General features: G+C 36.1%; 1 protein-coding gene and 1 non-coding gene across 2 annotated transcripts in view; both read left to right on the forward strand.

Annotated features, from left to right (window-relative positions):
• LOC126094110 (ionotropic receptor 25a) overlaps positions 1 to 27,316 on the forward strand; it is a 216,765-nt gene that overhangs the window by 170,045 nt on the left and 19,404 nt on the right. The window contains exons 14-15 of the mRNA XM_049908770.1: positions 11,950 to 12,097; positions 17,743 to 17,912. Coding sequence (XP_049764727.1) covers positions 11,950 to 12,097; positions 17,743 to 17,912 — 318 coding nt within the window. The remainder of the gene's footprint in view (positions 1 to 11,949; positions 12,098 to 17,742; positions 17,913 to 27,316) is intronic.
• Positions 19,567 to 19,641, forward strand: Trnal-caa (transfer RNA leucine (anticodon CAA)). The gene has a single exon. It is a non-coding gene; the product is annotated as a tRNA-Leu (tRNA).

Genomic DNA, 27,316 nt, shown 5'->3' on the forward strand with positions numbered 1-27,316 from the left:
CCTATCATTTCGTTAATGGTCATAGTTATTGTGATATTTGCATGTAAGTAAGAGACTCCGTCAAATTCGAAAAAAGTTTCACTGAAAAATAGTGATCGCTATGATTTTGCTTTTGGTGCATATTACATAATTGTTGCTGCATATGAAATTTAGCTAACATACTGAATTTTGCTTTAGACTCGGGTGCAGGTCTCTGTCGCCAATGTCGAGAAAACTGATCTGATGTAATAGTAATAGTAAGAAGTCACCAGTTGGTGTCTTCTGTGATATTTCCAAGGCCTTTGACTGTGTAAACCACAAGATACTCTTGGAGAAGGCCTATCATTACGGAATCAAAGGGGCTATAGGTAACTGGCTAAAATCATATCTTCAAGACAGGAAACAAAAGGTGGTTCTACATGGCTGTAACAAAGGATCTCCTAATCTAGTGGATTCTGAATGGGGCAAAATTCAGCATGGAGTTCCCCAGGGATCTGTCCTTGGACCCTTGCTGTTTTTAATATATGTTAATGATTTACCCCTGTCCATTAGTAAAAATTGTGAATTCACAATGTTTGCTGATGATACAAGCATTGTCGTAGATGGTCAGTCTACTGCAGATCTGGAGACTGATGTTAATGATATACTCAGAGAAGTTACAGCTTGGTTTTCAATTAATTCTCTTTCAGTTAATATTAAAAAAACTAATTTTATACAGTTCCACACAAAAAATAAAACTCTAGAAAGTATAGTAATTACTCATGACAACCAGGAACTAGAACAGGTGCAATCCACTAAATTCCTGGGGGTTCACATTGACAGTAGGCTCAACTGGGAACAGCATGTGTCCCTTACTCTAAAAAGGCTTTCATCAGCAACTTTTGCTCTAAGAATAATTACTCATTTTGGGGACATCAACATTTTAAAATTGTCTTACTTTGGGTACTTTCACTCATTAATGAGTTACGGAATAATATTCTGGGGTAATTCACCAGCCTCAAAAAAAATCTTAACGGCTCAAAAGAGAGCAGTCAGAATCATGTGTGGGGTTCCTCCACGAACCTCATGTAGAAAACTTTTTATACTGTTAGGTATTCTGACCACAACATGTCAGTACATATACTCTCTGATGAATGTAGTTAATAAAGACTATGCTCAGTATGAAACAAATTGTTCATACCATAACTACAATACAAGAGGTAAAGATGATCTACATGTTGAACTAAAAAATTTAACACTTGTACAGAAGGGAGTAAAGTATGCTGCTATAAAGACTTTTAATGCATTGCCTAATTATATTAAATGTACAATAGAAAATGAAACGCTGTTCAAAGGTATGTTAAAAAAATACCTGCTCGACCATCCACTGTACTCGTTAGATGAATTCTTTTCCAAAAGTAATGCCCTCCCTTAATAATAGATGTATTTAGTGTCTTAGTTATTAGATGGATGATACAATATTATGTTAATGTTATAGTGTTAATGTTATAGTTATAATGTTATATTGAGAATTGCTGTACTAGTTTAATGACAGCTTGGAAATGAGAAAAAGTGATACTTATAATATCTATATCATTGAATTATATTACTATTCTGTAGCATTAATTGTATTTGTACAATTGTATTGACACGTTCCACATCCAGGCGAATCACTCGCATGTACGGATCTATGGAATATGCATACCAAATAAAAATAAATAAATAAACACTCATTTGCAGTCGTTTACGCCTGCGATAAAGCCAGAGCGAAATATCCACATTTCCCTTATTTCATAAACGGTCTGAGATCTCAAAATGAGATTTTGGCAGATGATTGCACGTAAAGAGGAGAGTATTTTGCCTTATGGTTAGTATGCAAAATTTCATTATATATCGTGTTATTCCACTAACTACAGACTTTTTCGATGAAAGAATGTGATTTTTTAGCGCCATAGATAGCTGATGAAACGAGAGAGATGCTACGGATTTTAGAACAACATTACTGAAGACATTACACATTTATTTTTGTACCGAAGGCGTGATTTTTCATCAGCTATTGAGCTTACTTTTCCTCAGTTCCTCATTTAATAAAGTTAACAAACCACTGTTTCAGTATTCTCTCGCAATTATGTCTGCACAACATGTTGCTGAAGTGACACTGTGTAAACTCAGCTATGTTGTGGCAGAAGATGGAAATTTTAACATGACAACAAGTGAAATGTGGTGGTTTTACTTAATATTCGCCGTTCATTTTGCTTCTCTGAAAGTTATAAATGGTTAACAAGCAAGGCGAAATAAATCGCTGCTTTCTCTACCTCGTGATGACTGGGTGTTGTGTGATGTCCTTAGATTAGTTAGGTTTAAGTAGTTCTAAGTTCTAGGGGACTGATGACCATAGATGTTAAGTCCCATAGTGCTCAGAGCCATTTTTTTAAATCGCTGCTTTTGCTGTATTTTGAGCGGAATTCCTTTGGAATACTAACCAAAGCAGAGGTGACAAAACATTTACTGGTCACCATGGAAGTGTGGGCATGGAAGGGCTCCACTTAATATTTACAACAACAAAAAAGTGAGCTTAAGCTTCAGTTTAGAACTGCAGTTCTCCTCCAGCACTCAGCATTTCCCCTACAGCACCTGCCTGTAACCACCAACATTACCGCTCTCCCCACACGTGCCCTGCCGATTGTGCATCTGCCGGCCATGTCACTCTGCACGCACTCTACTTGAGGTTTCACTTGACACTGACGTATGCTAGTAAACAATGAGATAGTAACAACCAGTTCATCTTTCAACAAAGAGAAACAACTGACAACTTCAAAAAATATAACCTTAGGATCAGAAAAATTCAATGAAAAGCTTTGTTAGGAGTAATAGTGTCGGAAGTTCCATGCGGCTTTTCGCGGATGATGCTGTAGTATACAGAGAAGTTGCAGCATTAGAAAATTGTAGCGAAATACAGGTAGATCTGCAGCGGATAGGCACTTGGTGCAGGGAGTGGCAACTGATCCTTAACATAGACAAATGTAATGTATTGCGAATACATAGAATGAAGTATCCTTTATTGTATGATTATATGATAGTGGAACAAACACTGGTAGCAGTTACTTCTGTAAAATATCTGGGAGTATGCGTGTGTAACGATCATATAAAATTAATTGTTGGTAAGGCGGGTGCCAGGTTGAGATTCATTGGGAGAGTCCTTATAAAATGTAGGAGGTGGCTTACAAAACACTCGTTCGACCTATACTTGAGTATTGCTCATCAGTGTGGGATCCGTACCAGATCGGGTTGACGGAGGAGATAGAGAAGATCCAAAGAAGAGCGGCGCATTTCGTCACAGGGTTATTTGGTAACCGTGATAGCGTTACGGAGATGTTTAGCAAACTCAAGTGGCAGACTCTGCAAGAGAGGTGCTCTGCATCGCGGTGTAGCTTGCTCGTCAGGCTTCGAGAGGGTGCGTTTCTGGATGAGGTATCGAATATATTGCTTCCCCCTACTTATACCTCCCGAGGAGATCACGAATGTAAAATTAGAGAGATATGAGCGCATACAGAGGCTTTCAGACAGTCGTTCTTCCCGCGAACCATACGCGACTGGAACAGAAAAGGGAGGTAATGACCGTGGCACGTAAAGTGCCCTCCGCCACTCACTGTTGGGTGGCTTGCGGAGTATAAATGTAGATGTAGATGTAGATGTAGATGTAAGGGTCAAAGCACTGACAGCAATGAAGACAGAAATGAAACAATAAAAATCCTGTGACATGTGATGGTATTGGAGAGTGCTGGAGAGCAGTTTGAGTGATCCAGTAAGTAATGAATATGTCCTGCAACAAGTCAACAAAACAATGCTCATAAAGGACATTCTGAATCGAAGAAGTAGAATCGTTGGGCACATCTTACTCTTTTAGTCATTGCTGAAAACTATAGTTGAAGGGATGGTGGGAGGACAGAATCACAAGGACCTGCCGAAATATGAAAACGTTCTTTGTAACAGCGTTGGAACACCACTTGTCGAAAATATTCATTCTGTTTCATTCACTCATGCTGTAACAGTAACTGGTTATGTCCTCTTATGTTAACTGAATCAACAAGTTCTTGTCTGCATGCCACAAAGAGACTTTAGATTTGTAGGATTGCCACCAGTCCCTGTTTTGTAGGGATCATCCCTACTTTTGTACAATTAATGGAAAGGCCGCTCCCATTGCTCTTTAGAACTTTATTTAATGGACAAAATCAAACATACAGTTGCAGAGCACATGGGAAACTAATATTTTTTTTATAATTGTCCTGTGTCCCTACATGATTATGCCGGGACTCTCTCAAGTCCATTCTTTTTTGGTTTACGTACTTTTACAGTCTTACTTTTTTATACTTATTTATTTCTTTAGCATCCATGTCATCATAAAAACGATATTGGACTTGTTACACATAGAAATTAAAAAAATATAGAATGTGCAAAATGAAATTGCCTACAACATACACCAATGAATTTACAATTTCTTTGCATTTGAATGGTGAATAATAATTTGTTCACCAGTAATAACTGCATGTAGAATAAAAATTAATATAGATAATGAAGTAGTATAGTATAAACTGAATCACACAAAGATAGAAACTTGTCACAGGATTTGTCATACAACTGTATTACATATATTGGAGCTTAGTTTATAAAACCATTTTCTTGATTTTCAAGATATTCATTCACTGAGCAGCAATATCTACCAATTAAAAGTTTTCTAAGTTCTAATTCAAAATTTATATCATCCTTCAACTCTTTAACGTATTGAGGCAATGCACTGTAGAGCTTAATACCTATATAGCTTACATGCTCCTTTTATTTGTTCTACAAGGAGATCGTCCCTGTTCCTTGTGTGCTAATTGTGACAGTCAGCATTTTTGTGCAGATTGCATAGATTTGCTTTGGTTAAGAGAGTAAACATTTAAAAACATAGAGTGATGGCTGATTAAGTATTTCTAGTTTTCTGAAAAGAGGCCTGCAGTGAGTGTGTGCAGGACTGTGGGTAATTTTTCAAACAGCCCGTTTTTGTAAGATAAAAATTTCTTTTAAATTAGGTTTTTACTTTCCAGAGTATGCCATTCTGATGCCTTCTAATGTGCAAATATTTATGATAGCTCTCAGTGCAAAGCAGACTGAGTTAAGTCTTTGTGTAAGGAATCTTACATTGTCCTTCCAATTCATAGCTTGAGCTATACACATTCCTAACAGTTTTGCAAACTGTATTCTTCCTTTTAGTCTGTCCTCCAGTTCTACATTGTCTTCACTCTGAATCATTTCACCAAGCTGCACATAATTTGATATAATTAAATTTTCCTTGAGACATTTGAGTCTCATCTTGTTTTATTTGCATTCAGTGTAAGTTTATTTTCACTCAACCAAGTCTCAGTACTTTTTATGATTTTTTTTCAATAGTGGAATTCAATGAGTTTTTAAAATCACTCTACTAGACCTGAATCAGCTGTATTTTGGCTGTATCATACTATAACAGTAAATCGTCAGGTATATGAGAAAGAGTAGTTGCCAGTTGCCCTATGATGCTGCCATGGAGTACTCCTAAAAGAAACTAACCTTATTTTTCGATCTGAATTAAGCGGTGAGCTCTACAATCTGAGCTCTGTGTCTGAGATATGACTATGTAACATTTAATTTCATAGTCTTAAATATTTCATCTCATTATTGGTAGCCAAACCCAATATGTGAAAATACATGTGAGAGCAACAAGACAATGGCTTTAAAAGTCAGTTGTTTCACCACCCCATTTTCATAATACTGTAGCAAGTGTTGAAGAAGCAGTTGTATTTATGGAGTGACTGAGTGGACAACTATTGATCTTTCATACTTCTGCTTTTCCATAAGTGCAAAACATTATTAATATTACTGTATGGTGATCTTAGGGCATCCAAAACCCAATTCAAGTTTAAAATGCTCAGTAAATTAATTGGAAATACAAATAATACAAATAGCGCACCAGACGACAAGTACATCTATTAAGTGACAGTCCTGCCACATTGATTTTCATCTATGTGTAAGGTAAATACATTAACTTTTAAATATTTTAAGTTTCAAGTATAGTATTTGTAGTTTAGTTTTGATGTGAGGATAAAAACTGACAAATATTATTAAGAACTACACATTTTTACTCAAGTGCAACATTTTGATTAAAGTGTCCTGACTTTTGACTTTCAACAGGTGGTGACCTTACACATTGCCCTCATGAGTCGTTTCTCTATCTAACTACTCAAGATATTTTTCAGAAAAGTTGCTTAGAACATTTCACATCACAATCACATTAGTTCCCAGTACAGGTAGTAAGATTTTCATTCACTATTACAACTGCATGACCAGGAAATTTACGTGTGATATTCTCCAGTTTTTTCTTTTTCTTTTTTCTTCATTCCATCACTACATTTCCAGAGACAAGTGGTCTATAAAAGGATCTGATCAACCAAGTTCAAAATACCTTTAATACTTGCCTTGGCTAATGTTATTTCACATTTGAAATCTGTAATAAGTTCACCTGATAAGTCACTTTCAGTGCCTATATCATAGTCACCAGAGCTAGAGTGTGATATCAGCATAATATTACAAAACAAGATGTTCATTTTTTCCATTTCTGTTTCGATGTTTCTTGATGTCTTGTTCTTGTCTGACTGACTCTGACCAATTAGTAAAAGGATATAATCTTGTCCTCAGTCAAAAGCGTGAGTATCACAGTGCTTTACTAGACATGTTTGTTCTGCAGATAGGGTGCCCCCACCTTCCTCCTACCTGTGTGAACTGACCTAATCAGTCAGTTATAGAGAAACTTTCAATTTGATATGCAATCAGATCCAGAGTACAGCTTGGTGTTTTCCACACACACAATGAATTTTCAAAGTTGAAAGATGCAGAAAAATTCTTTTATTGGCCTGGGATCTAACCCCAAGCATTTGGAGCTGCAATTTGACATTTCTCTGCTTAGCCACTGGGCACAAAAGTATTATTCAATGCTTATTGAAAATGACTGATAGGACAAACACAGTTTAGCCATAGATACATAGGGTGTACATAAAGACTGAGAAAGCTTTCAATTATGTATTGCACAAGAACTAAACATTGTATAGATGTCATACATATTGCATTTTGAAGACAAACTCGGATTTTTTTTTTTTTTTTACAAACATTCAATATGCGAACCATAATGACCTAGCAGGCATAAATACCATAATCGAATTCTGACCATATCCATCCCCGTATGGCATCATCGACTGTGGCAGTCACTTCCCCGTATTCTCTCCCAGAGCTCTGCTACATCACATGAGTGAGGCGGTACATACAACAGATCTTTAATGTGTCCCCACAGAAAAAAGTCACATGGAGTGAGATCTGGTGATCGGGTAGGCCATTTCATGAAACAGCTGTGCCCTTCTGTAGCATGGCCGATCAGTCGACTAGGCAGCTCCGTGTTTGTAACTAGCGCTGACTATCAGCAAATTACCAAACTACGCTGTGGCAGTTGTTGTTGTTGTTGTTGTTGTGGTCTTCAGTCCTGAGACTGGTTTGATGCAGCTCTCCAGCAGCTCTCCATGCTACTCTATCCTGTGCAAGCTTCTTCATCTCCCAGTACCTACTGCACCCTACATCCTTCTGAATCTGCTTAGTGTATTCATCTCTCGGTCTCCCCCTACGATTTTTACCCTCCACGCTGCCCTCCAATACTAAATTGGTGATCCCTTGATGCCTCAGAACATGTCCTACCAAACGATCCCTTCTTCTGGTCAAGTTGTGCCACAAACTCCTCTTCTCCCCAATCCTATTCAGTACCTCCTCATTAGTTATGTGATCTACCCATCTAATCTTCAGCATTCTTCTGTAGCACCACATTTCGAAAGCTTCTATTCTCTTCTTGTCCAAACTATTTATCGTCCATGTTTCACTTCCATACATGGCTACACTCCATACATATACTTTCAGAAATGACTTCCTAACACTTAAATCTATACTCGATGTTAACAAATTTCTCTTCTTAAGAAACGCTTTCCTTGCCATTGCCAGTCTACATTTTATATCCTCTCTACTTCGACCATCATCAGTTATTTTGCTCCCCAAATAGCAAAACTCCTTTACTACTTTAAGTGTCTCATTTCCTAATCTAATACCCTGCTGTGGCAGTATACATGAAAAAAATTTTCAGGGTTTCTCTTCAAAATGACATATGTATGATATCTGTACAATGTTTGGTTCTTGTGCAATAAATAATTGAAAGTGTTTCCAGACTTTATGTACACCCTGTATTTTATGGTAGAATTTTATTGCAACAATCATTGTTGATTGTAGAAAAAATGTGCTCACTGTTGTTCCCGATCAGTGAAATGACAAAAATACCAATTCTTAATTACATATAATATCATTTTGCTTGACAAAAAAAGTGAAGCACCCAGAAAGGGAGAAAAACAAAATGAAACTTCACGGTTTGAGAGGGTATGTAATGTTACTGCTCTAATTACAAAACAGAGTCAAAATTACAAAAGGAAACTGACAGTAAAAGCCCACTTATCAGTATAATGTTGCATTCAATGATTTGGTTGGGTAGGCTGTCATGCTGTTGTATCCTCACCTCAGGCAAGCTGACCCACAATTGTTGACAGAGTTGACATCTGAGCTAGTCCCAAACATGTTATATAAGGGACAGATCTGGGGATCTTACTGGTCATGGAAGTACCTCAAAATCATGCATGCAGTTCACAGACACATGTGCCATCTTTAGATGAGCATTGTCCTGTTGAAAAATGGCACCACAATTCTAGCACACAAGAGGTAACACATGAAGACAATAGACATCTGCGACATCCAGTGTACAGTTAGAGTTCCCTCGATCACTACCAGCTGTAACCTGAAGTTGTGCCCCATGATTCCCCACACTATTACACCAACAGTATCACCTCTGTGCCTCTCCAAAACATTGGAAGAATGGGATCTCTCTGTGTAGGTCACCTCCATACTAACTGACAATGGTCATGTAGGGTAGTCCAGAACCATGACTCATCACAGAACACAATGAGACACCTTTCATCAGTAGTCATTGCTTCCCATTCTTGCCATCACTCCAGACACAGCCATTTGTGTTTTCGTGTTAATGGCACCCTACACATGGGACTGTAATTCCCTATTTGAGCTGCCACTAGTCTCTCATCAATGGTGTGGGATAATTCAGATTCGTTTTGGTGGCAGGTGAAAGTGTGAGGGATTTATGTTGTGCTTGTTTCTCGATGACAATTATGCTTGTCCTCATGTTCTCATACAGTTCACCATTGAGCCACTGCCACATTCAAATACCTCACAAATCTGGATATGGCACAATTTGACCAGCCAGTGAAATGGAGATCCCCTTCCAAAATCTGTCAGATTCTCACACGAGTATGTGTCATCTCTGTGTCTTTCAGTGATCACTCAACATTTGATGCTGCTCATGCCCCTTACATATCCTATCAGACCTGGTAACAACACTGAACATGAACAACACTAATGCACTCTGGTGGCTGTTCAACCTGTCACAGAGTATTGCAACTCTACTCATTAGAATATAATATTTTTTAGAATAGAATATTTTTATTAGCCTTTCAGTATTTTTCATACAATTGGCTTCGTCAAAGTTTACAGAGGGTTTTAGTTTCAGTACGATATTCAAATAGTTACAGAAAGGGGAGAAAAGGAACTACAGACCTTTTCTTCAGCATTATGTAAAACAATGTTTTATACAGTAATTAAATACACACATAAGAAAAGAATCACAGTAAATAACTAGCTTATATAATATCAAAACATTTTCTTCATAACTTAGGTAAAACATATATTTTGATGATTAGTTTCTAAGAATTCTTCAGTTGTAGAGAATTCGTTGTTTTTTAGCCAGGTTTGCAATGTATTCTTATATTTATTTAGTGGTACTGTATGAGCTGAGCATGGTAACTTATTGAAAATTTTATGCTTAATTACTTATAGTTATTATAAACTACAGCAAGTCTTGTGGAAGGCTAGTCCATCAGGTGACTGTTTCTTATACTGTGTGCATGAACATCACATCTCATGTTCAATTTTTTCAGATTTTCTCTGGCATATATTAAACAGTTGTATATGTACATTCTTGGCACTGTCATTATGCCAAGAGATTTAAAATAATTTCTGCAGGACTCCCCAGGTGCTAACCCTTCCATGCACCTGATTGCTTTCTTCTGCCATCTGAAAATATATTCAGCCCCTGGGGAGTTACCCCAAAGCAATAAATATTCCATATTGCACTTGGGAATGAAAAAAAGCATACTATGAGTGGAGTAGCAATTGCTTGCTCACACTGTTTCTTAATTTATACAATAAGAAAAGTACTCGCACTAGTTTACTACATAGATAATTGGTGTGTCCTTCCCATGAGAGCTTTTGGTCTATGATTAGTCCAAGTAATTTCACTGTTTTGTTTTCATTTTTAGTTACTTTGAGATTAAATATTATTTCTTCTGTTTTTGTTTGATTTATGCACAGCTGGTTAGCCTGACACCAGTAATTAGCCATTTGCATCATTTCTCTATTTTTGTCCAGTGCACTCTGTAAGTTCTCTCCTGTACTTATTAATGTCATATTGTCAGCATATAGTATGTTCTTACACGGTATGTAATTCGAGAAGTCATTAACATAGACAATGAACAGAAAAGGTCCAAGAACAGAGCCTTGGGGTATTTCTCTTTCTATAGGGAGTATTTCTGACCTCTGCTTATTTGCATATACAAGTTGTAACCTATTGCTTAGATAAGATTTTAATAGACAGAGTGTATCATCTTCAATGCCATAGTATTTTAACTTTTTGATGAGTATGTCATGTGACACCAAGTCAAATGCTTTACTTAGGTCAATAAGTGTTCCAGACATTGATACCCTTTTTTCATACCCTTCATAAACATTTCTCACCAAAGCTTCTACTGCTTTTACAGTTGATAGGTGAGACCTGAAACCAAACTGTTGTTCATTTAAAATTTTGTTGGTTTCAAAATATCTGTATATCTGCTTATACACACAATTTTCTACTAACTTGGATATGATTGGTACTATTGAAATGGGTCTGTAGTTATTTGGGAGGTTTCTTTCACCTTTTTTATACACAGGCAATGTAACTGTGAGCTTAAGACAGTCGGGGAATATTCCTTCATCAAGTACTCTGTTTGATAGTGAGAGAAGTGGCATTTCAATTTTTTTTGCTATACATTTAATGATGAGATTACAGAGTCCATAATAGTCTTCTGTTTTGGAATTACTTAATTTGTTTATTGACATATGAATATCATTTAATGTGATTCGGGTCCAAGTGAACTTCTCACTTCTTGTCTGTTTTGCACAAGTGCGCAATGCTTCTGCATCAGAGGCAGAATTGATGGGTGGGGTGGTGACGCTACTTACAAAATATTCATTGAGAATATTGCAGTCAATAGGGATACTCTTTTCTTTATTGGTATTATTAATTTCCCTTTTAATGACAGTCCAGGCAGCTTTACATTTATTTTTAGAATTTAAAATATATTCATCATTTGCACAGCACTTAGCATTTTTTATTTCTTATCTGTAAAGGTTTCTCATTTTAGTGTAATTTTCCTTGTCCTTATCACTGTTATGGGATTTGTCTTTCATAATCATCAGTAGTATTCTGAGTTTGGTAAGTTGTAGGGTGTACCACTTGTTAGTATTTTGTAGCTTATGGGTAATATTACTCTGGTACCTTTTGGTTACCAAGGGGCATGTCATTTCTACTATTTGCTTGATCTCTGTCAGGAAAATGGAAAACTTTTATTAATTGTTTTCTTGTTATATTTACATAGCCACCAATGGTGAGTATGTGTACAAAGTTGCATTGACTTCAGAACCATGTCTTCTGGCTGCTTCACTTTTCCTGTAAGATAGTGTATCATTTACACAACTCACCAAAAATGTGAACTTATTTCGTCTTTACAGTGTTTGGAAAGACATCACACTGAACAGTTCAAGTGACCAGTCTAGGTACAGGGTATGGGACTACCCCATCAAGGAGCAGTATGGGCATATCCTTCAAGCTATTGAACAGGCAGGGCCAGTACCCAATGCATCTGTTGGCTTCCAAAAGGTATACCATCTAATAATAGAGGATATTGTTGGAACTTACTGCTAGTCTAAACTGCATGCAAACCAGACCTCTGCCTGTTTTGGGCAATGCACCTACTGAGATATCCATGCACAAGTCACAACCAATCGTTGCTGCTTTATTTCTCAAGAATTATCAAAACAGTGCACATTCTGTACCAGAATGAAGGATTCATTCTAGAATGCAATTATTACTGGAGAGTGTATATTAAGTCTCAGAAATAAATTTCTTAATAAAATGAGCTTTCAGTCTTAGAATATGTGGATAGATATAACAAGATCTAACTACATACATGAGTATACAGAGTAGAGGTCTGCAGTGACAGATGTATTAACAAACAAATTTTTTGCACAAATGAACTGGAGAAAAATAATGTAACTAGAAACATTTCACCTTTTTTTTCAAAGCCATAATATTTTTTAAAATGCCAGTGCTATTGAGAACACAGTAAGGCATTCATTGTTAACAGTTTTACATACTAATAAAAGAGTGAACTGTTTCTCATTAATACTCTTCTGACAGACTTAAATTAGTGATAGTAAATAGGAAACTTAATCAACAGAAAAAAACTTAATAGTAGCTGCCACTTAATACTAAATCATCAGTATTTTTATAACCATTTGTATTCTTGTAGAGTACTTATTACCTGACTAAATGGATGTATGCTTGTGTTAGTATTTGTGCTTGTCACCAAATGTAATAACATAAAAATTTACGCTACATCTTAATGTGAAGGAATCGTGAATCCCATCAAGTTTTTTCATAAAGTGTTTTATATTTTGGCTATATCCTTATCAGTATTGTGAATTAAGTACTGAAATACTACTCACAAGTAAAAAAAGATATGTACATGCCACACACAAAAACAGAAACAATCAAAACAAGTTTTGCCAGAATACAAAAAGAAAAATAATTTCAAAATTAAGTTCTTGGAAGAAAAAGACAAGGCACAGAATGAAAAACTTTTCCAAAATCATATACTAAGTTTTCAAATATCTTTTGTGCATTGTATACAACAGATGCCTAATAAGCTCAATGAAGATACAGTACAATGCAAGAAACCTGGATTTAGTAGTATAAGGAAGGAAGAGTCATTCACACCATCATGACAAAAGAGAAACAATGAGGTGACAAATGATATCTGCATATTAAAAACAACTTTAATAATCCTTTAATTGTATTAATTAATATTCACAGTTTCTCAATTAGCTGATGATAAACCATGTTCATTTCCTAATATTCATTCATATATTCATAACCCATTCTTTATACCCTGTCACAAAGGAAAAGTTACTACAATTCACAACCACGGTAACAGAAATAAAACGAATTTTTTTATAGACCCTGCATAAGGTTCAGAATGTAGGTACACATAGAGATCAGGCAGTAAATTGAAAATCTCCAGTTGTTTAAAGGCGAATTAAGGGGCGCTATTTTGTTCTGTACAGAATATTAAAATTGGGGATGTACATTTCCTGTAACTATAATGTTTGTACTAAACAGGTTTTGACTGTGACAGTAAATAGGCAGTTGATAGTGTCCCATGTAGTCACATAAAAACCTTGCATTAAAAAGAAACACCAGCTGAAACATATAAGAAGTGTAACAATGGCATTTATCAGAGTAGTTGCTTGGTAACCTAGAAGAACCACAATTCATATAATTATCAATGCCAACAGATCAGCATTAGTCATAATTTGTCATAGCTGTCTGCAGTGGCATCTTCTGATAGTTAACGTACGACTTGAGAATCCATGTCCCCGAAAGAAATTAAACAGCACAATTCTAGCACATTGGATCACCAATCACAGCTGTCAATTATAAATTTTCACCAATCACCAGAAATTTTATCTCCACCAAGCTGTATCTCAGTCCTAGGTAATTGCATTGATGAATTAAAGCCACCCAACCCAGTTGACATAATCTGCCTCTCTGAACACCATGTGACCACTGGTATAGCAACTAGGCCTAAGCACAATGAGAAACTCAGACAGGAGAGTACTGCAAATGTTAGAATAAGGAAAGGTTCTCATAAAAGTATAATTAAAAATAATGTAAGTATATTTCATCAAAATATTGGGAGTTTAAAGAATAAAATAGATGAGCTTCTGGTTTGTTTAGAAGATTTAGATGCTGAGGATAAAATAGATATACTATGCCTGTCTGAGCATCACATTGTTACTGATATGGATAAGGTAAATGTAAGTGGATATAAGCTCTCTGCACATGTAATGAGAGAAAATATGGAGAAAGGAGGAGTTGCCATATATGTCAAACGTTATCATTGTGCAAAAAGTATAGAAACAAAAAAGTTTTGTGTAGAGAAACATATAGAAGAATGTACCTGTGAGCTTAAATTAAATAAAGGCACATTTATAATTGTAACTGTATATAGGTCCCGATCAGGAAATTTTCATCTATTTCTGAAAAATTTGGACTCCTTGTTGTGCTATCTGTCAGACAGTGGGAAGCAAATTATTATTTGTGGGGACTTCAATGAAGATTCTCTGAAAGAGGGTAATAGGAAAAATGATCTTGAAGTATTACTCGGTTCTTTCAATTTGACACCCGTTATTGATTTTCCTACTCGGGTGGTAAAGGATAGCAGCTCACTGATAGATAACTTCTTTATAGACCAAGATAAGTTTAACCAGATAAATGCTCAGCCTGTTGAGAATGGTCTTTCTGATCATGGTGCACAGCTAGTTACAATATATGACATAGCTCCATTCAGCAATACTAAACAGTCCTCCAAAGTAGTACGTTCAGTCAACGATTTAAGAATTTCAAATTTCAGGGAAAGCCTACAGCAGTTAGACTGGGATGAGGTGTACCGTGAACCTGATGCCAATTTAAAATATAATTTATTTCATGACATTTTTGTAAATGCATTTGAAAACTGCTTCCCCAAGAAAATAGTTAAATATACCCATAAGAAACCTTGTAACAAACCATGGCTTACTAAGGGTATAAAAATATCTTGTAACCGGAAAAGGGAAATGTATCTGACAGCAAGAAAGAGTAGTGACCCAGAAACTATCAAACATTATAAAAACTACTGTGTTATATTAAGAAAAGTTATTAAAAAATCCAGAAGTATGTGTATCATGTCTGAAATCAGCAACTCTGATAATAAAATTAAAACAATTTGGAATATTATTAAAAGAGAAACAGGTCAACCAAGAGCACAGGAAGACAGTATTACCATCAAATTGAATGAAAACTTTACGAACAAAAAGTCAGAAGTTGAAAATATTTTTAATAATCATTTTCTAAATGTTGTGGATATAGTAGGATCCAGGTGTTCATTAGAAGATGCTAGGCTGTTAATGGAAGAGATATTGCATACCTATGCAATTTGATACAATTGAAATCTCACCCACTTCTCCCTCTGAAATTAGGAAAATAATAAACTTGCTTAAAAGCAAAAACTCACATGGAATTGATGGCATTTCCAGCAAAATACTAAAAGCTTGTTCTCAACAGATAAGTAAGATTCTCAGCCACCTGTGTAATAGCTCTCTGGAACAGGGCATTTTCCCTGAAAGACTGAAATATGCTATTGTTATACCTTTGCATAAAAAGGGGGATAGATCTGATGTCAACAATTACCGTCCAATCTCCCTTCTAACAGCTTTATCCAAAATTTTTGAGAAAGTGATGTATTCAAGAGTAGCTTCACATATCTGTAACAATGAAGTACTAACAAAATGTCAGTTTGGTTTCCAGAAAGGTTTTTCAACAGAAAATGCCATATATGCTTTCACTAATCAAATTTTGAATGATCTGAATAACCGAACACCACCCATTGGGATTTTTTGTGATCTCTCAAAGGCTTTTGATTGTGTAAATCATGAAATTCTGCTAGACAAGCTCAAGTATTGTGGCATGAGTGGGACAGTGCACAAATGGTTTAATTCGTACCTAACTGGAAGAGTGCAGAAAGTTGAAATAAGTAGTTCTCATAATATGCAAAGATCAGCACATTCCTCAAACTGGGGAACTATCAAGAATGGGGTTCCACAAGGGTCAGTCTTGGGTCCTTTGTTGTTCTTAATATATATTAATGATTTACCATTCTATATTCATGAAGAGGCAAAGTTAGTTCTCTTTGCTGATGATACAAGTATAGTAATCACACCTGACAAACAAGAATTAATTGATGAAATTGTCAATACTGTCTTTCAGAAAATGACTAAGTGGTTCCTTGTAAACGGACTCTCACTGAATTTTGATAAGACACAGTACATACAGTTCCGTACAGTGAATGGTATGATGCCATTAATAAATATAGACCTTAATCAGAAGCATATAGCTAAGGTAGAATATTCAAAAATTTTAGGTGTGTCCATTGATGAGAGATTAAACTGGAAGAAACACATTGATGATCTGCTGAAACGTTTGAGTTCAGCTACTTATGCAATAAGGGTCATTGCAAATTTTGGTGATAAACATCTTAGTAAATTAGCTTACTACGCCTATTTTCACTTGTTGCTTTCATATGGCATCATATTTTGGGGTTATTCATCACTGAGGAATAAAGTATTTATTGCACAAAAGTGTGTAATCAGAATAATAGCTGGAGTCCATCCAAGATCATCCTGCAGACATTTATTTAAGGATCTAGGGATATTCACAGTAGCTTCTCAGTATATATACTCTCTTATGAAATTTGTTATTAACAACCAAACCCAATTCAAAAGTAATAGCAGTGTGCATAACTACAATACTAGGAGAAAGGATAATCTTCACTATTCAAGATTAAATCTAACTTTGGCACAGAAAGGGGTGAATTATACTGGCACTAAAGTCTTTGGTCACTTACCAAATAGTATCAAAAGTCTGACAGATAACCAACAAGTATTTAAGAAGAAATTAAAAGAATTTCTGAATGACAACTCCTTCTACTCCATAGAGGAATTTTTAGATATAAATTAAAAAAAAAAAAAATTAAAACAAAAATAAATAAAAAAACACAAAAAAATGAAAAAGTTGTTATATTAACTTAAGTATGTTGTTAAATTAACTTAATTATGTCATGTATTGGAAAATTTGACTCATTCCACATCATTACGAAATATAGTATTCATGATCCATGGAACTAGTATTAATCTAATCTAATCTAATCCAGTCTAACCTCCTTTGTGATGGGATTCATGGAACATGCTATGTGAATGAATGAACTCAAAACATTAAAAATATTCTTTGCTATGTGATTATAATGACTGCACTTTTCCACATACATTAGGTCAGTGACATATGAATAAACACTGTTGTGGAATTACCCAACTGACTTGTTACTTTAAAACTGGAGAAACCATTTTTGAAACAATACATACCAACTGCACAAAACCTTCACATATTAGCATTTCAAAAGCTTCAGCAGTAGTATTTAATGCTTGCATTAGATTGTTCTGTTTCTGACATCCACATACGAATGTTATGATTATATCAACAAATTTCATGTCTTGCAGAAATTTTATGACAAATTTTGTTTACATTTTTTTTATCTTAGGCACAATCACAAAATGTCATTTTTTTCTTCGGAAATTGTTTAGTTAGCTCTATAACTGTCATACTGCAACTTTATTGCTGGTACCTCGTTCCACTAAATGTTTCTGTTGTAGGTCATTGACCAGGAGGAAGGTAAGTTCGCATTCATCCATGATGCAGCTCAGATAAGGTATGAGGTGTCCAAAAACTGCAACTTGACTGAGGTTGGAGAGATGTTTGCTGAACAGCCATATGCCATTGCAGTACAACAAGGAAGCCACTTGCAGGAAGAGATCAGCAGACAGTAAGTTCACTGTATATTGGCTACTCTTAGTGATTTACACTGTATACCACTGCTTTCTGTACATTCATAGATAAGCAACTGCATTAATCAGTGCAAAGTACTGTATATTTCTGTATTTGAAAGAAGAATACTATGATTGGATTTGGCTCACTCTTTAGACAAAACTGTACACTGATGTACTATAACCTTTCCTAAAATATATTTTTTCATGTTTTACTCCCATTACCCACCAATACTCTTATTTCTTCACTAAAAACAGATATAAATTGAGTAACACCATATTGAAAAGATCTTTGTCTGACCGTCACCATTATATCCAAAATTATAAACTAAAGAAAAGTGGGTACATTTACATTACACTTCTCCTTCAGATATAAAAATTTTCCTCTGCCTTGGGTAATGCAACATATAATGCATTACAGTACTTTATGCGATGGGAAGGTTAGTCATAGCCGAGTAGTAGCCAAACAAGAGATTAACAACTGCTCCTCACACTCATTACCAATGCTACATATGGTTTTAGATATTATAGTTTCTGCAACTCCAATTATCAAAATGTTTGAGTTGTTGCTGTTTTGCTCCAGATACTTGTTTGCAAACCATTAAGTTAGGAAAACAAATGGAAAAGACAACAGATTATTTTCTCAACCTGCTTAAATAGACATTATGGACACAGAAAGGGCATCTTGCTACAGAAGCAACATAGCTAATATCCATCACTTGTACACCCAACTGAAATAGCAACAGTATCAAAGAAAGGGGAATAAATACAAGTAAATCTGTCTATATTGAATTTGATCTTGGGATGCAAAAAACTCATGAAAACCAAATTTTAATGGATGATGAATACATTAAAAAAGAATACTTGGCCAAATTTCTTGTCCTGACACTTGATACAGAGTTAAATTGGTCTGATCATGTAAATGATATTTGCAAAAAGCTATCTACTACCATATACGCACTAAGAAAACTGACACCTGAAGAGATTTTCATTCTGCAGCGGAGTGTGTGCTGATATGAAACTTCTGGGAAGATTAAAACTGTGTGCCGGACTGAGACTCGAGCTCGGGACCTTTGCCTTTCACGGGCAAGTGCTCTACCAACTGAGCTACCCAAGCATGACTCACGCCCCATCCTCACAGCTTTACTTCTGCCAGTACCTTGTCTCCTACCTTTCAAACATAACAGAAGCTCTCCAGCGAAACTTGCAGAACTAGCACTCCTGAAAGAAAGGATGTTGTGGAGACATGGCTTAGCCACAGCCTGGGTAATGTTTCCAGAATGAGATTTTCACTCTGCAGCAGAGATGTGCTGATATGAAACTTCCTGGCAGATTAAAACTGTGTGCCAAACTGAGACTCGAACTCAGGACCTTTGCCTTTCGCGGGCAACTGCTCTACCAACTGAGTTCGAGTCTCGGTCCGGCACACAGTTTTAATCTGCCAGGAAGTTTCATATCAGTGCACACTCCACTGCAGAGTGAAAATATCATTCTGGAAACATCCCCCAGGCTGTCGCTGAGCCATGTCTCCACAGGATCCTTTCTTTCAGGAGTGCTAGTTCTGCAAGGTTCGCAGGAGAGCTTCTGTTAAGTTTGGAAGGTAGGATACGAGGTACTGGCAGAAGTAAAGCTGTGAGGACGGGGCATGAGTCATGCTTGGGTAGCTCAGTTGGTAGAGCACTTGCCCGCAAAAGGCAAAGGTCCCGAGTTCGAGTCTCGGTCCGGCACACAGTTTTAATCTGCCAGGAAGTTTCAAACTGACACCTTTTTATAACATTACCACTCTGAGGCAAAAATATTTTGCACTATTTGAATCCCATCTAGAATAGAGATATGGGGATCCAGAAGTAAAGGTAATATGAAAAATGTACTCATCCTACAAAAAAAAGGCACTTAGAATAAGGGGAAAGAAATGCGCCAGGGTGTCCTCCAGAAATTTGTTTAAGGAATTTAAAATACTGATTGTTCATAACATGTGTGTACTTAAGATAATCATTACGGCAGTAAACAGTAACAAAATACCTAGTAAAGAAATACACAATCACAACACTAGAGGTAGAGAGAGACCCCACAACATCTCTCATAGAACAACACTTTATGAGAAAAGCCCTCACTATGCAGGCATAAAACTACTGAGTTGCTTGCATCCTAATATCTCCAAATTATTCATGGCAAAATTAAAAAAGAAATTAAAACTATGGCCCCTAAGCAATCCTGTGTATTCAATATATGAGTTTTTAGATTTAGTACACTCGTATGATGGAAGACCATCTGTCTAAAAATATGTTAATCTCAGATCTTAGACTGTCACAAACTGAAAATATTTGAATCTCCGATCTGAAGACTGTGTCACAAACTGTAATTCCTTAATCTATGTATTGCAACAGCAAATTGTTATTATGTATAGTACATGTATGTCACATTGTTCTCTCAACTAAATTTAGGAAAAGTTGTGTAGATAATAATGCCAGGCAATAATACATAATTCTAGTAAGTAAGGCTCTGACTTATCCAGAAGACTGGAACAAAAAAAAACTTTTTTTGTAATCAGTTGATGTTGGAACAAAATAAATAAATAAATGAATAAATGAATGTACACAAATGTCTGTTTCATTCAAGCTGAAAGGAGAGTCTTATTAATCCCCAAATATGGACATCTCTCTTTACTCTTCCATTATTTTCAACATGTTCTTTTTTTAAAATATATATATAATGAATACATTTCTCACATTATGGCATACATTTCTTCATGTATTACTCTGACATTTTTTCCTTCAAATACCCACTTGTGATTTTCATTACTTTTCTGACTCAGCATGGGCACACATCTTAATCCAACCAAAAACTTATTAATATTTTATATTGATTACTTTGTTTTTTATTCTTATCATTTAAATAATTTTGTACTTACATTTGCAATTTATTTCAAAAATAAGCTGTGATATTTAGCTCATCACTAGCTGACACTGTGTTACACACACACACTGATCAGTTATTTTGCTAGCTTATAACTACAACTGGACACTAGCCCAGTTAGTTTTGACAATGAATTTTCCCCAATATTTTATGAGATTTGAATGTGCTGCATCAGCTTTTGGTATGACACGTTTTCTGCTCCTATAGCCCAAAACTCAATGAAAGTTTTTATAGAAGTTTAATATATCTTTTCCTTTTTTTGTTTAATTCATTGGCTTGCAGATTTACTAATAAAGGAAATAAGTTTCAGTAAATATTTTTTCCATTTTTGTTTTATTTACATCCTAATGCACTGACTCATTAGGACTTGGGACAACTCAGTTTTTTATATTCATGACTACAGCTCCTGTCACAATTACATAACATTTACAATACATCTGAATTCATATTTATATAAAATTTATGTATTCGTAGACATTGTAAAAATGGTATTAAGTTTATATATCCATGGACACTGCAATTCTATTCAGAGAAACAGAAACAGAGTGAAAAGTAAATAACATTATTAGTGACAAGCCTTGTAAATTTCAAGACTATACATTATTAGATAGTATTACAGTCATATTTTATTTATTTATTTGTCCATACAAATCTCTTTTTCAGTCTATATAGCATACACAGGATATTGGACAGAAAACCTTTTTAGCTATTGGTTTTACAAATATCAAACATTCATCATTTAAATATTTATAACCATGGACCATGAACCATGGACCTTGCCGTTGGTGGGGAGGCTTGCGTGCCTCAACGATACAGATAGCCGTACCGTAGGTGCAACCACAACGGAGGGGTATCTGTTGAGAGGCCAGACAAACGTGTGGTTCCTGAAGAGGGGCAGCAGCCTTTTCAGTAGTTGCAGGGGCAACAGTCTGGATGATTGACTGATCTGGCCTTGTAACATCAACCAAAATGGCCTTGCTTTTCTGGTACTGCGAACGGCTGAAAGCAAGGGGAAACTACAGCCGTAATTTTTCCCGAGGGCATGCAGCTTTACGGTATGATTTAATGATGATGGTGTCCCCTTGGGTAAAATATTCTGGAGGTAAAATAGTCCCCCATTTGGATCTCCGGACGGGGACTACTCAAGAGGATGTTGTTATCAGGAGAAAGAAAACTGGCGTTCTACGGATCGGAGCGTGGAATGTCAGATCCCATAATCGGGCAGGTAGGTTAGAAAATTTAAAAAGGGAAATGGATAGGTTAAAGTTAGATATAGCGGGAATCAGTGAAGTTTGGTGGCAGGAGGAACAGGACTTCTGGTCAGGTGAGTACAGGGTTATAAATACAAAATCAAATAGGGGTAATGCAGGAGTAGGTTTAATAATGAAAAAAAGATTGGTGTACGGGTAAGCTACTACAAACAGCATAGTGAATGCATTATTGTCGCCAAGATAGATATGAAGCCCACACCAACTACAGTAGTACAAGTTTATATGCCAACTAGCTCTGCAGATGATGAAGAAATTTATGAAATGTATGATGAGATTAAAGAAATTATTCAGGTAGTGAAGGGAGACGAAAATTTAATAGTCATGGGTGACTGGAATTCCTCAGTAGGAAAAGGGAGAGAAGGAAACATAGTAGGTGAATATGGATTGGGGCTAAGAGATGAAAGAGGAAGCCGCCTGGTAGAATTTTGCGCAGAGCATAACTTAATCATAGCTAATACTTGGTTTAAGAATCATAAAAGAAGGCTGTATACATGGAAGAACCCTGGAGATACTAGAAGGTATCAGATAGATTATATAATGGTAAGACAGAGATTTAGGAACCAGGTTTTAAATTGTAAGACATTTCCAGGGGCAGATGTGGACTCTGACCACAATCTATTCGTTATGAACTGTAGATTAAAACTGAAGAAACTGCAAAAAGGTGGGAATTTAAGGAGATGGGACCTGGATAAACGGAAAGAACCAGAGATTTTACAGAGATTCAGGGAAAGCATAAGGGAACAATTGACAGGAATGGGGGAAAGAAATACAGTAGAAGAAGAATGGGTAGCTTTGAGGGATGAAATAGTGAAGGCAGCAGAGGATCAAATAGGTAAAAAGACGAGGGCTAGTAGAAACCATTGGGTAACAGAAGAAATATTGAATTTAATTGATGAAAGGAGAAAATATAAAAATGCAGTAAATGAAGCAGGCAAAAAGGAATACAAACGTCTCAAAAATGATATTGACAGGAAGTGCAAAATGGCTAAGCAGGGATGGCTAGAGGACAAATGTAAGGATGTAGAGGCTTATCTCACTAGGGGTAAGATAGATACTGCCTACAGGAAAATTAAAGAGACCTTTGGGGAAAGGAGAACCACTTGCATGAATATCAAGAGCTTTGATGGAAACCCAGTTCTAACCAAAGAAGGGAAAGCAGAAAGGTGGAAGGAGTAAATAGAGAGCCTATACAAGGGCGATGTACTTGAGGACAATATTATGGAAATGGAAGAGGATGTAGATGAAGATGAAATGGGAGATATGATATCGCGTGAAGAGTTTGACAGAGCACTGAAAGACCTGAGTCGAAACAAGGCCCCCAGAGTAGACAACATTCCATTAGAACTACTGACAACTTTGGTAGAGCCAGTCCTGACAAAACTCTACCATCTGGTGAGCAAGATGTATGAGACAGGTGAAATACCCTCAGACTTCAAGAAGAATATAATAATCCCAATCCCAAAGAAAGCAGGTGTTGACAGATGTGAAAATTACCGAACTATCAGTTTAATAAGTCACAGCTGCAAAATACTAACACGAATTATTTACAGACGAATGGAAAAACTGATAGAAGCCGACCTCGGGGAAGATCAGTTTGGTTTCCGTAGAAATGTTGGAACACGTGAGGCAATACTGACCCTACGAATTATCTTAGAAGAAAGATTAAGGAAAGGCAAACCTACGTTTCTAGCATTTGTAGACTTAGAGAAAGCTTTTGACAATGTTGATTGGAATACTCTCTTTCAAATTCTAAAGATGGCAGGGATAAAATACAGAGAGTGAAAGGCTATTTACAATTTGTACAGAAAGCAGATGGCAGTTATAAGAGTCGTGGGGAAAGCAGTGGTTGGGAAGGGAGTGAGACAGGGTTGTAGCCTCTCCCCGATGTTATTCAATCTGTATATTGAGCAAGCAATAAAGGAAACAAAAGAAAAGTTCGGAGTAGGTATTAAAATCCATGGAGAAGAAATAAAAACTTTGAGGTTCGCCGATGACATTGTAATTCTGTCAGAGACAGCAAAGGACTTGGAAGAGCAGTTGAATGGAATGGACAGTGTCTTGAAAGGAGGGTATAAGATGAACATCAACAAAAGCAAAACGAGGATATTGGAATGTAGTCGAATTAAGTCGGGTGATGCTGAGGGAATTAGATTAGGAAATGAGACACTTAAAAAAGTAAAGGAGTTTTTCTATTTGGGGAGCAAATTAACTGATGATGGTCGAAGTAGAGAGGATATAAAATGTAGACTGGCAATGGCAAGGAAAGCGTTTCTTAAGAAGAGAAATTTGTTAACATCGAGTATTGATTTAAGTGTCAGGAAGTCGTTTCTGAAAGTATTTGTATGGAGTGTAGCCATGGAGTGTAGCCGTGTATGGAAGTGAAACGTGGACGATAAATAGCTTAGACAAGAAGAGAATAGAAGCTTTCGAAATGTGGTGCTACAGAAGAATGCTGAAGATTAGATGGGTTGATCACATAACTAATGAGGAGGTATTGAATAGAATTGGGGGGAAGAGGAGCTTGTGGCACAACTTGACTAGAAGAAGGGATCAGTTGGTAGGACATGTTCTGAGGCATCAAGGGATCACCAATTTAATATTGGAGGGCAGTGTGGAGGGTAAAAATCGTAGAGGGAGACCAAGATATGAATGCACTAAACAAATTCAGAAGGTTGCAGCAGGTACTGGGAGATGAAGAAGCTTGCACAGGATAGAGTAGCATGGAGAGCTGCATCAAACCAGTCTCAGGACTGAAGACCACAACAACAACAACAACAAATTGGATCCGTAATGTTAATGATTTCAAATTTTATTTCTACAGTTAATGATATGAATTACATTTTTTTCTTGCACAAGATAATGTGATATTGAACAGTAGCAGTTTTTCAGATGGTAGGCTGTCACAGACTTTTTAAAGCTCTGTAGTTCAGGAAGAGATTTTATGTGTCTAGGTACGGTGTTGTATAGTTTTGTTCCTGCATGATGTACATCTATTTGATATAATGTGTTGTTACAATGACTAACATGTACATCACTTCTGAACTTGTACTGTAATAATGGACACTTGTGTTTTGAGCAAAAAGGTTTTCTTTTCTCAGTATACTTTTGTGACATGCATGACTATTTTCAGTACATAAATGCAGGGAAAGAGTAAGATCTTCAGATCTTTAAAGAAAGGCTTGCCTGGTTTTCTGCTGCTCATTTGTTTCATAATTCTTATAATTGCCTTTTGTTTCCTGAAAACTGTTTTGCCCTGGTGTACATTTCCCCAGGAAATGATACTGTACTTCAGTACTGAATGTACACAGCACTGTTTCTGCACTAGTGTTGTTGCAAAGAATTCTTACTACACAGCTCATTTTTGCTAGTTTTGAATTTAGAGATGTGATATGAGAGCTCCATTTAAGGTTTTCCTGGATATGAATCCCAAGAAATTTAGTTTGTGACAGTACTAATACTTTAGTTATCTATACATATTACTGGTTGTGCTGCATTTTTATTTTGATCTGTTTGGAAATTCATAAAAACTTTTTTGGGGGGATTAATTGTTAGTCTGTTTCTGGTAAACCACTCAGCCACTTCTTTTGTAATATCTTTTGCAGATGCAGTAAGATTTTCTTCTTCATTTCCTTCAATCACTAGATTGGTGTTATCTGAAAACAGTACCAGTTCAGAATCCCTAATCTTTAGTGGGAAATCATTAATGCATACCAAAAACAGAAACAGCCCTATGGAACACCATAACTTAGTCCACATTGTTCTGACAGGCGCACCTGGAGTTCATTTCATCCCATATACTTAATTTCAGTTACCTAAGTGTGATATTCCGAATATGATTTAATCTGCTAATTACACCATACTGTTCGAGCTTTCTCAGGAGCACAGAATGATTAGTCACATCAGAAGCTTTTTTTTAGGTCCAAGAATAAACCTGCCATTTTTCTGCAATTGTCCACTGCATTTAAGATAGTTTATGAGGTTTAAAGTGACTGTTTCAGTTGACCTCTGTGGTCTGGAATCATGTTGGCATCCAGAAATAATATTATTCTTGTTGAAGAATGTAGTTAATTGTGAAAAGAACACTTTTTCAATAATTTTTGAAAACCCTGACAGTAGTGACACAGCCTATAGTTACTCATGCATTGCCAATCTCATTTTTTATACAGGGGTATTATTTTTGCCATTTCCAGTTGTTGTGGGAAGACACTACATGATGAGGATGAATTGCATATGTCTAATAAGGGAGCCAGTATGTGTCTTGCTTTTATTTTTTATAATATAATCTGGAGTATCATCAATACCTGTTAAATAATTACTCTTCAGTGAATTAATGGTATTTAGGAGCTGTCTTGGGCCTACTGGACTGAGGAACATGGATACATTATTTATTTCAATAGATGAAAGTTCTTTTAGTGTTGTATTAGGTGGGTTACCAAATTTTTCCTTCACTAATTTTCCAGCAACATTTGCATAATAAGAATTGAAGCTGTTTGCAGCTGCCCTAGGGTCAGTGACATTCTTACCATTGTGTGATATCACAATATTTTTGCCAGTTGTCTTCTTCCTCTTAAGATCCTGCACATCTTTCCAAGTGGACTTAGTTTTATTGGATGACTTCATAATATATTTGCCATTTTCTGTAATTTTTGCCTATTTTGTGATACATTTCAAAACTATCTTGTATTTTTTTGAAATAACTAATAAATTCTGAACTGCTGTCAGTTTTTCAGTGCAGAAAAAGTGTCTCCTTCCTTTTACAAGATACTCTAATGTTTGTGTGATCCAGTTTTGAATATGTCTGTGCTTCTGGAAATCACATTCCTTTATGGAAAAGCTGTGTCAAAGTAATGATTGATAATACGCAACAAATTTTGCATCTTGTCATTGGTAATAGAGGTATCGTATACTTCTCTCCAAGATTGTTTGCTGATTAGATACTGGAAGTGTTCAATATTTTTCTGACTATAACTCCTTTAATGGATAATATTTTGTACACAGGTCAAAATGTGATTTACAGGTATGGTTAGTAATTGCGAAAGGTGGTCACTATAGCCGGTATCAAAAATGTACCTTTGTCCATGTTTACACATAACTGATCAAAGAGAGTGACACTAGTTTTTGTTACCTGTGTTGGAGAGCTAACAGTCAGGCACTAAAATCATCTAGGTACGTTAAACAAGGGGAACAGCTGAAAGCAAGGGGATAGTACAGTCGTA

This window comes from Schistocerca cancellata, chromosome 1 (genome assembly GCF_023864275.1).
Source record: "Schistocerca cancellata isolate TAMUIC-IGC-003103 chromosome 1, iqSchCanc2.1, whole genome shotgun sequence".
Taxonomy (NCBI): Eukaryota; Metazoa; Arthropoda; class Insecta; order Orthoptera; family Acrididae; genus Schistocerca; species Schistocerca cancellata.